Source organism: Anabrus simplex, chromosome 2 (genome assembly GCF_040414725.1).
Source record: "Anabrus simplex isolate iqAnaSimp1 chromosome 2, ASM4041472v1, whole genome shotgun sequence".
NCBI lineage: Eukaryota > Metazoa > Arthropoda > Insecta > Orthoptera > Tettigoniidae > Anabrus > Anabrus simplex.
In genome coordinates, this window is record NC_090266.1 from 2,777,195 (window position 1) to 2,793,043 (window position 15,849).

General features: G+C 41.0%; 1 protein-coding gene across 1 annotated transcript in view; it reads left to right on the forward strand.

Annotated features, from left to right (window-relative positions):
* Positions 1–15,849, forward strand: part of LOC136863901 (dynein beta chain, ciliary-like) — a 5,220,903-nt gene that overhangs the window by 525,152 nt on the left and 4,679,902 nt on the right. The window contains exon 8 of the mRNA XM_068226514.1: positions 10,612–10,709. Within this exon, the coding sequence (XP_068082615.1) occupies positions 10,612–10,709 (98 nt within the window). The remainder of the gene's footprint in view (positions 1–10,611; positions 10,710–15,849) is intronic.

Consider the following 15,849-nt stretch of genomic DNA (forward strand, 5'->3'; position numbering starts at 1 on the left):
GAAGTTCAGTACGAGATTCGATGAATGCAAAATCAATAAGTAATGTGTACACGCTTTGAAACATGGCTATTCTTTATACTTTAAGTTCATGCGTATTAGTTATGCTAAGATAGCAGCACAACCTAGCGGAAGAAGTTTAGTACGATATTTGTTGCATGCAAAGTCGATAGGTAATGTGTACACGCTTCGAAACATGGCTATTCATTGTACTTTAAGGTCACGCGTATAGGTTATGGTAAGATAGCAGCACAATCTAGCGGAAGAAGTTTAGTACGAGAGTCGATGCATGCAAAATCGATAGGTAATGTGTACACGCTTTGAAACATGGCTATTCATTGTACTTTAATTTTATGGGTATAGGTTATGCTAAGATAGCAGCACGATCTAGCGGATGAAGTTTAGTTCGATGGTCGATGCATGTAAAAACGATAGGTGATGTGTACACGCTTTGAAACATGGCTACTCATTGTAATTTCATTTTATGGGTATAGGTTATGCTAAGATAGCAGCACGATCTAGCGGATGAAATTTAGTTCGATGGTCGATGCATGTAAAATCGATAGGTGATGTGTACACGCTTTGAAACATGGCAATTCACACTGCTGCTCTGTTCCCAAGACATTTAAGCATAGCTAATCCTAATGCTGCTCTTAAAGACGTCGAGCTAAGGATTGATTACGTGACCGTGACGTCACGACCACGTGCTCTTGTTTGGTAAACATAGCCACGTGCTTTTTTGACAGCTGTCTTCTTGACGAACTCTAACCTCACTTTGAAGGACAATAGAGCGTCGCTAACCTCACTGCTGCCATCTTTACGGCGGTAAACCTCAAGGCTGCCACCTTATGCATGTTATAGCGCGGAAATTATTATCCAACAACGGAACATCGTTAACCTCACTCTTGTAATCTTTACGGCAGTAAACCTCAAGGCTGCCACCTTATGCATGTTGTAGCGAGGAATTTATAATCCAACAACAGAACATTGATAAACTCTCTGCTATCATCTTGAAAAGGTCAGTGTTCCAAACACTAGTTCGAAAAACGTAACTCATCGCACCTCGGGGATTTTATTAGGTAACGTAAGCCCTAGGTTCCATTCCTTGTTCTGAACATGAAACCATTTACAAATAAAGATTAATTTTCTACACTTAACAAAGTACAAGCGTTCTTACTGATAGCGATCGATGAGGTTGTTGCTCCTTTAGCCCTTTAGCTCTTTAGCCCTTTAGCCCTTTAGCCCTTTTGCCCATTAGCATCTTAGCCTATTAGCCCTACAAGGAATGTGCGGTAAACTAATCTTCTTAGAACAAAGGTATCCCCTGTCATGTTCTAAACACATGTTGTATCGAGTACAGTGTTCGGTTCTACTTATTTAGTGTTCTAAATACTTCAATCAATGTTCCGATCACATGATAAAGTTAACGGCATAGAGTGCAGTTTTCGATTCCAGCTTTGTTACGTTTCTTCTGTGATTTGCAAGTCTAAACATGCTTAATGACGTCATCACTGCAGCACGTGCTTACTCTAGCTATTCCGATGCAGGTTTAAACTTGTTCGATAGAGCTATGCCTTGACATAAGAGGAGGCCTTAACAGCTTATGAGAAAGCACGTCGAATTTTTCAAATTACCCGCCACCACATTTCAAATGTATGAGGTTTAGTGCTGTAAAACTACCTGCACGATGCAAAGCTAGCTTTCTTCATCAGAGCAGCCACCATCTTGAGTAAGCACCTCTAGGCCGTATCATAAGCAGCTGTGTATAGTCATCGTCTTGTCGCTGCTACCTCCCGCAAGCAACCCTAGGGCGTCTCATAAGAGCAGCAGTCATCTTGTGCAAGCGCACTTAAGCTGTCTCATAAGAAGCTATGTATAGCCGCCATCTTGTAGAAATAGATAGCTGCCAATGCCAAAGGGCCTAAGTAGGAATCGAACCGTCGATCTCATCATTAGACTATGTTTTTCTTATGCTATCATGTTCCTGATACTGCAAATCTAGGTATCAGGTAGAAAAATTTTGTCCGTTTTCGAGATATTTATCATTTTGCATTTAAGCCCCAAATGTAATGAATCGAACCTGCACGGTACGTTATACTCTCTACCATAGCTAGACCTGATCATGTTACGAAGACTTGCTTCATTACAAGCTGAAACAGAGCTAATGCCAAAGGGCCTAAGTTAGAACCGAACGGTTGATCTCATCATTAGACTATGTTTTACTTGTTCACCATACTGCGAACCGAGGTATTGGGTAGAAAAAGTTTGTCCGTTTTGCTCTACAATGCACCGTTTTCGAGATATTTAACATTATGCATTTAAGCCCCAAATTTAATGAATCGAACTAGCACGACACGTTAGCCCCTAAGCTAGCTTTCTTCATAAGAGCAGCAGCCATCTTGCGCAAGCACCCTTAAGGCGTCTCATAAGGAGTCGTGTATAGCTGCCATCTTGCGTCCGCCATCTTGCGCAAGCATCCTTAGGGCATCTCTAGCCATCTTGTGCAAGGACCCTAAAGCCGCCTCATAAGAGCAACCGCCATCTTGCGCAAGCATCTGTAGGGCGTCTCATAAGGAGCCTTGCATAACCGCCATCTTGCGCAAGCATCCAAGGGGAGTCTCATAAGAACCTATGTATAGCGGCCATCTTGCACAAGCACCCTTAAGGAGTCATGTATAGCCACCATCTTGTGCAATTAGCGTCGAGAGATCGCTGATGTAGAATTTTTCTTTTTAAATTATCCGCCTCCATATTTCAAAGGTATGTACCTAAAGAGTGTAGCACTGAGCTCCATAGATTAAAGATGGCTAATGACAGCTGACAAAAAGCGCGTGAGATTGTTTACTAAACACGTGCACGTAGAATTTTTCAATTTGCCGCCACCACATTTCAAAGGTATCTAGCTAAAGATGGCAGCACGGTGCTCTCTTGATTAAAGATGGCGGATGACAGCTAACAGAACTTTTCAAATTGCCCGCTACTACAGAGAGCAGCACGGTGCTCTATTGATTATATATGGTGGATGACAGCTGTCAAAAAAAGCACGTGGCTTTGTTTACTAAACAAGAGCACATAGAATTTTTCAAATTGCCGCCACCACATTTCAAAGGTATCTAGCTAAAGATGGCAGCACGGTGCTCTCTTGATTAAAGATGTCGGATGACAGCTAACAGAACTTTTCAATTTGCCCGCTACTACATAGATGGCAGCACGGTGCTCTGTAGATTAAAGATATCGGATGACAGCTGACGAAATTGCCCGCATGATAGCAGCACAGTGCTCTATTGATTAAAGATGGTGGATGACAGCTGTCAAAATGCACGTGGCTTTGTTTTCAAACAAGAGCACATAGAATTTTTCAAATTGCCGTCACCATATTTGAAAGGTAACTAGCTAAAGAGCGCAGCACTGAGGTTTGTGATGCAAGATGGCGGATGACAGCTGTCAGAAAAAAGCACGTGAGTTTGTAAAGCACGTGGAATTTGCCACCGCCACAAAGAGGGCAGCACGGTGCCCTCTTTATTAAAGATGGCTGCTGTCACGTGGAAATGCCTGCCACCACAGGTATCTAGCTAAAGAGGGCAGCACGGTGCTCTCTGGATTAAAGATGGCTGCTATCAAAAAGTATTTTTCAAATTATCCGCCACCACATTTCAAAGGTGAGTAGTTAAAAAGGGCACCACTGTGCTCTATGGATTAAAGATGGTGGATGACAGCTGTCAAAAAGCACGTGGATTTGTTTACCGATTCAAATCTCGCGCTAGTAAGGTTAAGTTGGTAGCACTAAGGTGTAGGCCCGTTAAGATGGCAGCTCTGCGGATGACAGCTGTTACGTACCACATTTCAAAGGTAAGTAGCTAAAGAGGGCAGCACTGTGCTCTATAGATTAAAGATGGCGGATGTCAGCTGTCAAAAAAGCACACAGCTTTGTTTCCAAACAAGAGCACGTGGAATTTGCCGCCACCACATTTCAAAGGTATCTAGCTAAAGAGGGCAGCACTGTGCTCTGTTGATTAAAGATGGCGGATGACGGCTGTCAAAAAAGCGCGTGAGTTTGTTTCCAAACAAAAGCATGTAGAATTTTTCAAATTGCCGCCACCACATAGAGGGCAGCACGGTGCTCCCTTGATTAAAGATGGCTGCTGTCATGTGGAATTGCCTGCCACCACATTTCAAAGGTATCTACCTAAAGAGGGCAGCACGGTGCTCTCTAGATTAAAGATGGCTGCTGTCGAAATGCATTTTTCAAATTATCCGCCACCACATTTCAAAGGTAAGTAGCTAAAGAGAGCACCACTGTGGTCTATAGATTAAAGATGGCGGATGACAGCTGTCAAACAGCACGTGGATTTGTTTACCGATTCTAATCTCGCGCTAGTGAGGTTAAGTTGGTAGCACTAAGGTTTAGGCCCGTTAAAATGGCAGCACTGCGGATGACAGGTGACGAATTTTCAGCTACTGCGATAAAGAGGGCAGCACAGTGGTCTGTGGTTTAAAGATGGCGGATGACAGTTGTCAAAAAAGCACGTGGATTTGTTTATCTCACGCTAGTGAGGTTAAGTTGGTAGCACTAAGGTTTAGGCCCGCCAAGATGGCAGCACTGCCGATGACAGGTGACGAATTTGCAGCTACTGCGATAAAGAGGGCAGTACAGTGCTCTGTGGTTTAAAGAGGGCGGATGACAGCTGTCAAAAAAGCACGTGGCTGTCAAAAAGCACGTGGATTTGTTTATCTCGCGCTAGTTAGGTTACGTTGGTACTACTGAGGTTTAGGCCCGTCAAGATGGCAGTACTGAGGTTAGGGATGCGTTGTTGTCTGTCAAAAAGCACGTGGCTGTCAAAAAACACGTGGCTTTGTTTACCTCGCGCTAGTTAGGTTAAGTTGGCACTACTGAGGTTTAGGCCCGTCAAGATGGCAGTACTGAGGTTAGCGATGCGTTGTTGTCTGTCAAAAAGCACGTGGCTTTGTATACAAATTCAAATTTCTCGCGGGTGTTGGTGGAGGAGGAGGCCTCTGGCTGTGGTGGTGGTGGAGGTGGGTTCTGGGAGTCTGCGGTGGCGGTGGCCGCCGAGCCCGCTTATTATACTACTCACAGATATCGATTCATTTATTTACCAAATCAAAATTGGGGACAGATAAAATGATGTAAAGCCGGTCTTAGGTAGGTATGATACTAGTAACTATCATCAAAATAACATCTATAATTTACCATTATTCGACAAGGAAGTTCTAGGCAAAATGAAAGACAAATGTCCTGGAAATGTCCCAGATTCATTTGTAGGCACTAAACCTAAATCGTGGGGGCCGAAGGGGTAGTGTGTGGTCCTGTGAGTTCACTTCTTGCTGGTGAAAGTGTACTAATGAAGCACAGGAAATGCCATTTATTCCTACCAAGTCCGATACATGCAAGTCCAAGCCGTGGTCCCTGGGCAACGGGTACACTGCGTGTACGCAACTAAGTCATGTAAGGGCGAAAAAGCGAGTTCCCAACGCTTCAAAATGGGACCCACCAGCTAAGGGAGACAACCCCGAAAGAAAACATCGGCCCTCCAAGACTGCTGGGGGTTGGCGTTGGGCTAACAACCCAATCTGTAAAAAACTCTCGTTATGAAATCTGAATAGGAAATAGCCGGCCTGACCTTTTTACTACTGCCTCGAAAACGTATAAAGGACTTGAGAATTGGTTCGTGGAATGTTTTAACCCTTTACTAAGCTGGAAACCCAAGAAAGTTGCTCGATCAACTGGATGTGTATCGACTAGATATTATTGCTATTCAAGAAGTGAGATGGATTGGTGAAGGAGTGATACAGAGGAGAAATCACATGGTCTTCTATAGCTGCCACATGAAGGATCACATGTTAGGTACTGGTTTTATTGTCAATAAGCAAATAAAACATCTTACCATGGATTTTCGGGCAAAATCGCATAGATTGTGCAGACTTAGAATTAGAGGGAAGTTCTTCAATTACAGTCTTATCAGTGCACATGTTCCAGCTGAGGGAAAAGCGACGAAGATAATTATTCATTTTACGATGAATTGGATGAAATTTATAATGAGTGCCTAAGAGCGGACTGTAATATAATCTTCGCGGATTTCAATGCGAAGATAGGAAAGGAAGACGAATACAGACCTTTGATCGGAAAATATAGCTTGCATGATATTTCTAATGGTAATGGAACCAGGCTTATACATTTTGCATCCTCGAGAAATATGGTAGTGGGAAGTATAACTTTTAATCACAAGGACATACATAAAATGACATGGAAGTCTCCAAATGGAAGTACTTTTAACCAAATAGACCACCTCCTAATAGGTGCAAGACACTTCTCTAACTTGATGGACCTTAGAAGTTATAGGGGGGTCAATATTGACTCTGACCACTACCTTGTGGTAGCAACTACTAGAAGCCGAAGATCCAACGCAAGAAAGGTACATGGATCCAATGTAAGAATGTTCAACAGTGCTCTGCTGAAGGAGCCCGAAACTGCTCTCAGATATGCTAGCTTGCTTAATGAGGCCCTGACCGATGTAACTAACAGTGAGAGTATTGATGACATCTGGAAGAATCTTAAAGACGCAATATTAAAAACTGCAAATTAAGTTATAGGAAGGGAAGAGAAAGTCTGGCACAACGATTTGTTGGTTGAAGGGTGTGCACAAGCAACAACCTTAAAAAATGAATCATACAAGAGAACGCAACAGAGGAACCACACCCGAAAAGCAGTGGAAGAGTACAGAACTTCCATAAGAGAAGAAAAGAGATTGTACAAGAAGAAAAAGAGACAGTATGAAAGGAAAGAATTAGAAGAAATGGAACGGTTGAAAGGGATGAATGGTGTGAGAGCTTTCTATCATAATTTAAATAAAAGTCGTAAGGATTTCCAGCCTAGAACAAGTTTGTGTAGAGGTGAAGATGGGATAACACTGGGTAGTGAGGAAGCAATACTAGAAAAATGGGCCCAATATCTTGATGAACCGTTGAATGAAAGTCCAGGTGATAACCGAGTAACCTTACCTCCTGTACATACAAGGAAATCAGCCATAGAAGTACCGATATGTACTATTGAGGAAGTCGAGCTTGGCATTAAGAAGTTAAAGAATAACAAAGCCCCGCGAATTGATTTAATACAGTCAGAGCTTGTGAAAAATGGTGGAAAAGAATTTGTTAAGCACTTTCACAAACAAGTGGCCAAGATATGGGTAGCTGAAACAATCCCTGATGAATGGAATGTAGGTATCATCTTCCCGATGCATAAGAAAGGTGATATCACGATGTGCTCTAACTCTAGAGGTAATTGCTTTTTATTCATTGCTTATAAAATATTTTCCAATATTCTCTTTAGCAGATTGGTTTCTTACGTGGAAAATGCGGTTGGTGACTATCAATGCGGATTTCGCCAAGGAAGATCTACTATAGATCAGATCTTCACAATTCGCAGATACTTGAAAAATGTAAAGAATTTTGAATAGATACATACCATCCCTTCATTGACTTCAAATCAGCCTATGACAGTATTGATAGAAGTAATCTCTATGTAGCAATGGAAGAGTTTGTGATCCCTAAGAAATTGATCGCCCTTGTGAAAGCTACGATGTAATCAAATTAACATCCAGAATATGTTATCAAGTGCTGTAATGACCAAGAACTGAGTTAGGCAAGGGGATTCATTATATGCCTTTTGTTCAATTTAGCTTTGGAGAAAGTTGTTAGAGATGCAAGTATAAACACAAGGGGAACCATCTTTTATAAATCATTTCAAATTTTGGCATATGCAGACGATATTGATTTAATCGCAAGAACACCAAGGGCATTGAAAGAAGCTTTCACAAGCCTCAAAATAGCAGCATTTACAGATTAATGAAGGGAAAAGTAAGTACATGCCCGTAAGCAAGAAATACTACCCTAGTGGGTCTACATTCATAGAAATTGGCTCGTATAAGTTTGATGTTGTGCGTAGCTTTACCTATCTTGGATCAGAAGTTAATTCCAAGAAAATTGTTAGTTCTGAAATCCAGATACGTATACTGTCTGCTAGCAGGTGCTATCATGGCCTCAGAAAATATCTGAAATCTAAGCTACTGTTCAGGAAAAGCAAAGTCCTGATGTATAAAGTTTTAGTAAAGCCTGTATTAACATATGGACACTCTCAAAATCTGATGAAAGACAGCTCGGTATATTTGAAAGAAGGATTTTGAGGCAAATTTTAGGGCCAGTGGAAGAACATTGTGTCTAGAGAAGAAGATATAATAATGAATTATACAATTTATATAACGAACCAAACATTGTGATCAGAACGTTGGAGTGGGCAGGACATGTGCTGTGTGCTAATGACAGAATGATAAAGAAGATATCTAATGCTGTGCTAGAAGGAATCAGGAAAGTTGGCAGACCAAAATTAAGGAGGGAAGAAGGGGTGAGAGAGTATGTACAGATAATTGGAAACAAGAACTGGAGGAGGTCTGCTCTTAACAGGAAAGAATGGGGAAAGATTCTTCAGAAGGCCAAGGCTAACAAAGGGCTGTCGCGCTAGTGATGATGATGATGATGATGATGAAATCTAAATCGTATTGGATTATGCATTTAAATAAACCACCCATAAGCAGAATAAAAGGTATTAAAGTAATGTAGTTCAGAATGAGCTAAGTTTACAAAATTATGAAAACATTTTACTTCATAATCCACCTATTTTATATAAGCAAATGGATGTTATTACAATCAAGAAATATCAGTTGTACAATCGTTTAATTAATAAAGTAGCACTTAAGAATGAAGATTGTAAATGTTTTGTTATTCCAAATTCTACCAACACTCTAGCCTGGGGGCACAGTAGTATTGATAGGCACTACTTCAAATAAGGCAGTTCAACTTGGTTTCCATATATAACCTATCCTGTGCGTGTGTAAATAATCTTTATAAATAATAAACTAGAACTATGTACTTTGTAGTAAACGCTAATTTTAAGCTGTCTTACTTTACAGATATCTGTATATATCCTAGTGTGTTATACATAATTTTGTGAATATACCGTACATATTTACTGTTATAAAAGATCTGTAAAGGTGTTAATCTAACGCTACCAGACTTCGTATGTAGTAAATCCGTATCTCAATCATGATAATACATTGTGATAAACTAAAAACATAATTCAGTTATTTCGATAAGTCTGTCCTTTAATCACTACTCCTATTACCTCAATCCAATTTCTATTTTTATCAACGAACATGTGTGCAGCTGGTGCTACAGGTGAGTATTATACCATGCACACATTTTAAAATATTTAGTTCTAATAACATGTCTGACAAATGTTAGCTTATTCTGTAGGTACTAAGCTCTTTAAGTAGCACGAACAGATTTTCGAATCTGAACTCAAGAGTTTAAACTCTTTTCTAAAGTTATGTCCCTGTGAATAAAGCACATATATTAAACCTTACACCATCTTTCTAGTCCCGTGTCACCATCTTTTCCAAGTTCATCTCTAAGCGCCAGACCATATTTCGTTCCCTTTTGCCCTTCTGCCCTTGTGCTCCTTTGTGTCTCTGCCCATTTGCCAATTTTCCCTTCTGCCCTTTTGCCCTTTTGTCCTTTTGTTCATTCCCTTTTGACATTTTGCATCTTTTACCATATGTTCATTCCGTTCTGCTCATTTGCCCCTTTTCAATTCTTCCCTTTTGCTCTTTTGCATTTTTGATCTTCTTCCCTTCTGCCCTTCTGTTCATTCCATTTTGCCTTTCTTCCCCTTCTCCCTTTTGATCTTTTGTCATTCCCTTTTGCCGTCTTGCCCTTTTGCCTTTCTCCCTATTGTTATTTTGCTCTTCTTTGCTTCTGCCCATTTTCCCTTTTGCCCTTTGTGCAGTCGTTCAGTTTGAAGACTTAATGTTGTGTTTCAGCGTTATGCCCCTATGAATAAAGCATATGTAATACGCCTTTAACCTTCTCCCTATTCCGATGAGTTGCCGCCATCTTGTTTCAAGTTCAGCTTCCACCTACCTCAGCATCAAAGACCCTGGACCATGTCTCATCTTATCTAGTCAAACTAGAATCTGTAACGCCCTTGTAAGGTTAAGCCTGTCGTCAAATGCGTGCCTGTAAGGTTAAGCTGAATTCTTCTCCATAATCACGTTGGCAGTCAGGTTAAGCTGGCATTCTTTGGTATCAAACTTGGGTCTGTAAAGATAAAGCCCATAAGCGTAGGATCGAATCCATGACCTATGAGGTTAAGCTTGGGGTAGAATCTGTACCTGTTAGGTTAAGCTTACAGTCTTGACTATAATCACGTTAACAGTTGGGTCCAGCTTGTGCTTTTTGTCATCGAACTTGGGTCTTAAGCCCTTAAGCATAGGGTCGAACCCGTGATCTGTGAGGTTCAGCCTGAACTCGTAGCCAGCTCTCAAGTGAGGTTAAGAGCGCTCTCTTAGCCAAATACGGTTACGGGCACGCTCTTAGCTAGCAACACACACCACGTTGTGACGTCACTCTCCGGATCAGAGCAGGTTCCGTATGCTGCAGAAACCGTATAATTACAGTACTACCGTAGTTTTCTGTAAATAATGTTAACTTTTGTCTTCTCTCCAATTGTTGTGCAAAATCTGTAATTGATTCGATCTTTTCCAGGCCAGACGATATATTGACCCAACATCCATCTTCGAGAGTGATGTCATCGATGTTGTGCTACGAATCAAGCAGTCTTTAAATACTCTAAAGTTATTCAGGTAAGGGATATTTATCACTTACATTGATTAAAACTGAATTGCGTGAGTACTGGACGTCCTATTGAGTTCCAAAGACACGACCTTGGAAAACATATATCGAGGGTCTATCTGTTATTCACAGAAACAGGCTGCGTTATAAAATTTTGAATATGTAGATACAGTAGCGTGAAATTTGACCTGTTCTTGAAATGTGATAGAAATGTCTCAAAATTATGGCTATAAGGCAATACCATATGGCTGATAAGACACGGGAAATTTGTAAAAAGCAATTATTATCAGTGGAAAATGGGAGATAAATGTGTGAACAGAATGTAAGATGGATTTAAGGAAATTGTTGAGGAGTGTGAAAACAGAAACTGGTTAGGAAATGTAAGTACCCACTATACACTGCCTGACACGTACACATCATCGGCGGGTACTAGAGTTAAAGTATTCTCTGTGAGAGGTAGAGCGTCCATCAGCGTGCGTTATTCTTGTCTGTGTTTTGTGTTGTTATATAAAGTGCGTGAAGAGCCTCAGATGTTGAGTGCTCACTATGATGGAGTTATCAGCACCTGACATGAGTTCTTTTGGCTCTCCGTTTGGCCGGCTGGTCTAATCGTATAATGTCAAGTTTCCGGTCGACCACGTCTAAATATCACAAAGGAGGAACGTCGGATTATCCATTGAGCACATTGTAATCCCCTCACATCTGCACCTGCCATCTATGATGAAGTGCAACATACTGTGTCATCGCGCACCGTTGGTCGGAGACTAGCAGCAGACGGACTAGGGCATTTCCGGCCCATGCGTAGACTGCCGCTGACACCACAACAAAAGCGGCTCCGTTTGGAGTGGTGCCGCGACCGTGAATCATTGGCTTCTGATGAATAGCGTCGCCTTGTGTTCAGCGGTGAATCGTTGTTCTGAACTACTCTGAATGATTATCGTCTCCGAGTATGGCGGTGGCCTGGCGAGAGGTTCCATTCTTGCAACGTTTTGGAGAGGCACAGCAGCGTCACGGATTGTAGTGATAGAGGGAACACTTGCAGCACGGTCATGAAACAGTCCACAAATGGCACGTGCCTCTATGAACTCTCTGCGTCATGTTGAAGTATTCCCGTGGCCAGCAAGATACCCAGACCTGTCCCCGAAGTAACATGTGTGGGACCAGCTCGGACGTCAAATGCATCCCGGTGACAATATTCAGGACTAATTACAAAAGTCGTGGCCCGACACACCTCAGGACAGGATTCAACGGCTTTATGACTCCCTTCGCCACCGAATCAGTGCACGAGTTATATCCCTCGCCGGGAATAGAACCCCCCACCCATTAATACTAGTGGATTCGGCTTCTAAAAGATACTTTCATTATTATTACTGTTGCTGGCATACTGTATGAGTGTCAAGCAGTTTCAACAGACGTTAGGTAAACTAGTGACTAATACTGTTGAGTCAAGATGTAACTTTTCAATAACAACTCAGAGTCCAGGATGACACATATCCTCAGGCTTGGCAGAATCAGCCCAAACCTTTCCGTGACGTATGTGCCCCACTCCCTGGTGCCATCAGAAACCCCTTCCTAAACTCCTAACTGTTTGCTACACATATCCCCCTCTTCCTTGGTAATCAACCAGTATGAAGGTAACGTATCCCACCCAGAGAGATTGCCACGCGACTGCCCTAAATCATATAAAACCCTGGACTCCAAACGGAAAAGTGCTCTTGTAATGTAGTCTCTTAAGAACTACCAACTAATTGAGTTGGCTGTTAGGCGTCAGGCCTCAGAACTTGTAAAAAGACTTTAAATCCTTAAATGTAATAAATGTTAGTCAATTAATAAATACAACATTGGACATCTTCGTTTCATTTGGAATAAGATATATACTCAGACTCGTGCAGGGCCTGTGAGGACCTAGCTCAACAACTCAACAAGCTAACCACGAACTTGTTAAGCGACAAACTTAACTGGGGGCCCGTCCGGGATTTGATACACGATCGCCACAAGATCTACGTGCTAGTTGGATAAAGTATTCAGACAACGATCCAGAATCACCTTTCGCTGCTTGTCCGACAAGCCAGTATCTTCCCGCAAACTACTGAAGTCCCCTATTCCATTTGAACCAGCCAGCTAGAAGGAAGTGGAACTGACAACCTCACTAGGGGCCTTTCGACCCCAACCGACTACGCCAGCTTGAAGGAAGGAAGCTAGCCGACAACGCTTCCGAAGCGCCTTTCGACAGCAACCAACCGCCATCACTGTACGTGCGTACCGATAACTCCGCAGAGGGGCCTTTCGATAGCACGACAACGCAGAAGGAAGACCGACCGACTACACAGCTCAAGGAGAATGCAGTCCATGCTGATCATCATTTCCTGCCTGTGAGTTTCGTTTAAAGTACCTATTCGCAATGCCTGAATATTGCCAGTAATAACATCATTCATCTCTTTTAGTTGAGCAAGAGCAATAATAATAATAATAATAATAATAATAATAATAATAATAATAATAATAATAATAATAATAATAATAATAATAATAATAATAATAATAATAATAATAATAATAATAATAATAATATTAATATTAATAATAATAATAATAATAATAATAATAATAATAATAATAATAATAATAATAATAATAATCATTTGTAATTATTTCAACTAATCAGTTAGATAAAGTCACTACAATGACTGAGACAGAAATGCTTTCATAATTTGAATATGTCCAAATTCAGTTGCTACCTGAATTTAACGGAAGCGCATCTTGTAGTTTAGACTATTTCATAGCGAGATGCGATAGTTTTATAACTACTCACAAGAGAGCCCTTACAGTTCCCAACGCAAATGTTATTAATGAATGTTTATACAATGTCGTCAAATCCAATTTAAAAGGAGAAGCCAGTAGTATTTTGGATCTCGATGCAGACTCTACTTATGAGAAGTTTAAGGGGAAATTAATTAGAAAATTCGGTGATGTCAAAGATGAGAGATTGTTAGTACAGGAAATTTCTAACTGTTTCCAAAAGAGAAACGAAACTTACACAGATTATCATGACAGGCTGGACACCTTAGTCCTCCAATGTAAAAGCTTATGCAAATTAAACTACAAGTTGAGAGAGCTAGATGATCTGAGTCTGAACACGTTTAAAGCTGGTATTTTAGAACCGTACCGAGCTTACCTACGGTATGCTCAAGTCACAGACTTAAGTCAAGCATTAAGACACTGTAGGACCTATGACAATGATAGATCGCACGAAAGTTACATGTATCAATTGAGAGGGACACCGAAATATCCCCTCAATAACAGCTCGAGTCACAAGCCATTCATGCAGACACCACTTAATAGGAACAATAAAACGGCACAACAACTAAACCATGCCACTCACAATCCACTTATGTATCCTAAACCACAGAACCATTACTTTCCTCAAATGCGACCTTTAGCCACCCAATCAAACCAACAATTCAGAAATCCTAACCAGCAACCAAACTTCAGATCCTTCCAAGGTCCGAACCCACCTACTGCTAGATCACAGAACCAACAACCTTTTAGGCCAATGAACCGACCTTATCCTACACCAAATAACCTTGCCCGACCTTGTCAGGGGTATCTACTATCAGAGGGAATGTAAATACACGCGCAAAGGAGACTAACGAATGTGACTATGTGCCACCAAAATATTTTCAGGAGGCAAAGTCGTCAGAATATTCTCATAAAACTCAACCCCACGAATACGAGTTCCATTACGACACAGTCCATTCATCACTACCTCAGAATAATTATGAAAACCAAGAACAAAGCCAGGATTTTCACTTGGTCCCATCATCTCAAGCAAAGACCTAAACAACATAAGGAACGCTCCCAAACTGCCGTTCATCACTTGATAGACAGTGCTGCTTGTCATTCAATAATGAACCCATCAATAGCCCATGAATATTTTGCAGAATATTTGTTCCAAGAACCATCCTGCATACAATCTGTTCATTCGGAAACAATGGGCGAAGGAAACATACAATTCCCCATTTTTTTCAGAATATGAAATTGACACGCCCGTAGATTTTCGAGTCATGAAATGGCACGAATATTTCTACGCGCTAATCGGAACACCCAATTTTCTTAAACTAGGCGCAAAAATAGATTATAAATCAAACCTAGTTACATTAGACAACAAAGACATACCATTCTATTTCCACTCGAACAACAAGCAGGTGAATTTTCAACCCTCGCCAGACATGCAGAAAATTGCGATCCCTGTCAATATCGAACAAGGGGATGTATATATTCCAAAGCTTGAACATGAAGTGATATGCTTTGCAGATGCAATTTTGCATGCAGAAAACTAACAGGTCATGTACCCCACCGAAACACAGTTAAAAAAATAATTTAACAAATCAGTGTTAGTTGAACCTTTAGAGAACATTACAGTACAGCCACTAGAAATAAATTACCTCAGCCCGCAATATTCAAGAATCTCTCCACAAGGAAGTAGCCTTCCTAGATCATGTTGTTTCACAGAACGGAGTAAAACGTAATTCCGAAAAAATCAAGGTAGTCTAAAGTTTCCTTATTCCCAAGACCATCAAAGAAATCAAACAATTCTTAGGCTTAGCGGGTTTTTATAAGAAATTTATAAAGGACTTCGCTAAAGTAGCATATCCAATGACCCATTGCCTAAAGAAGGGATCAAAAATCGATGCAGAAAACCCTGAGTACAAATCTGCATTTGAAACACTAAAGACCCTTCTAATAAATGCTCCAGTCTTAGCTTACCCAGATTTCGAAGAACCCTCGCGTTAACCACAGACAGTTCAGACTTTTCCATGGGGAGTGTTCTCACACAGAAGGGACCCCCTATTGCCTATTATTCCAAAACCCTAAACCCCGCTGAAAGAAACTACCCCACCATAGAGAGAGAATTGCTTGCCATCGTAGAAAGTAGTAAACATTCAAAGCCTTACTTATGAGGACGACACGTGCATGTGGAAAGTGACCACCGTCCACTGCAATGGCTTTTCACCCTAAATGATCCCAGTTCAAGACTCTACCGCTGGAAAATGAAATTAGGAGAGTTTGACATAAAATATGTCGCAGATGCCCTTTCTAGAATACAAGTAAACGTAAAGAAATACATACCAGAATGAAATGGACGATGAA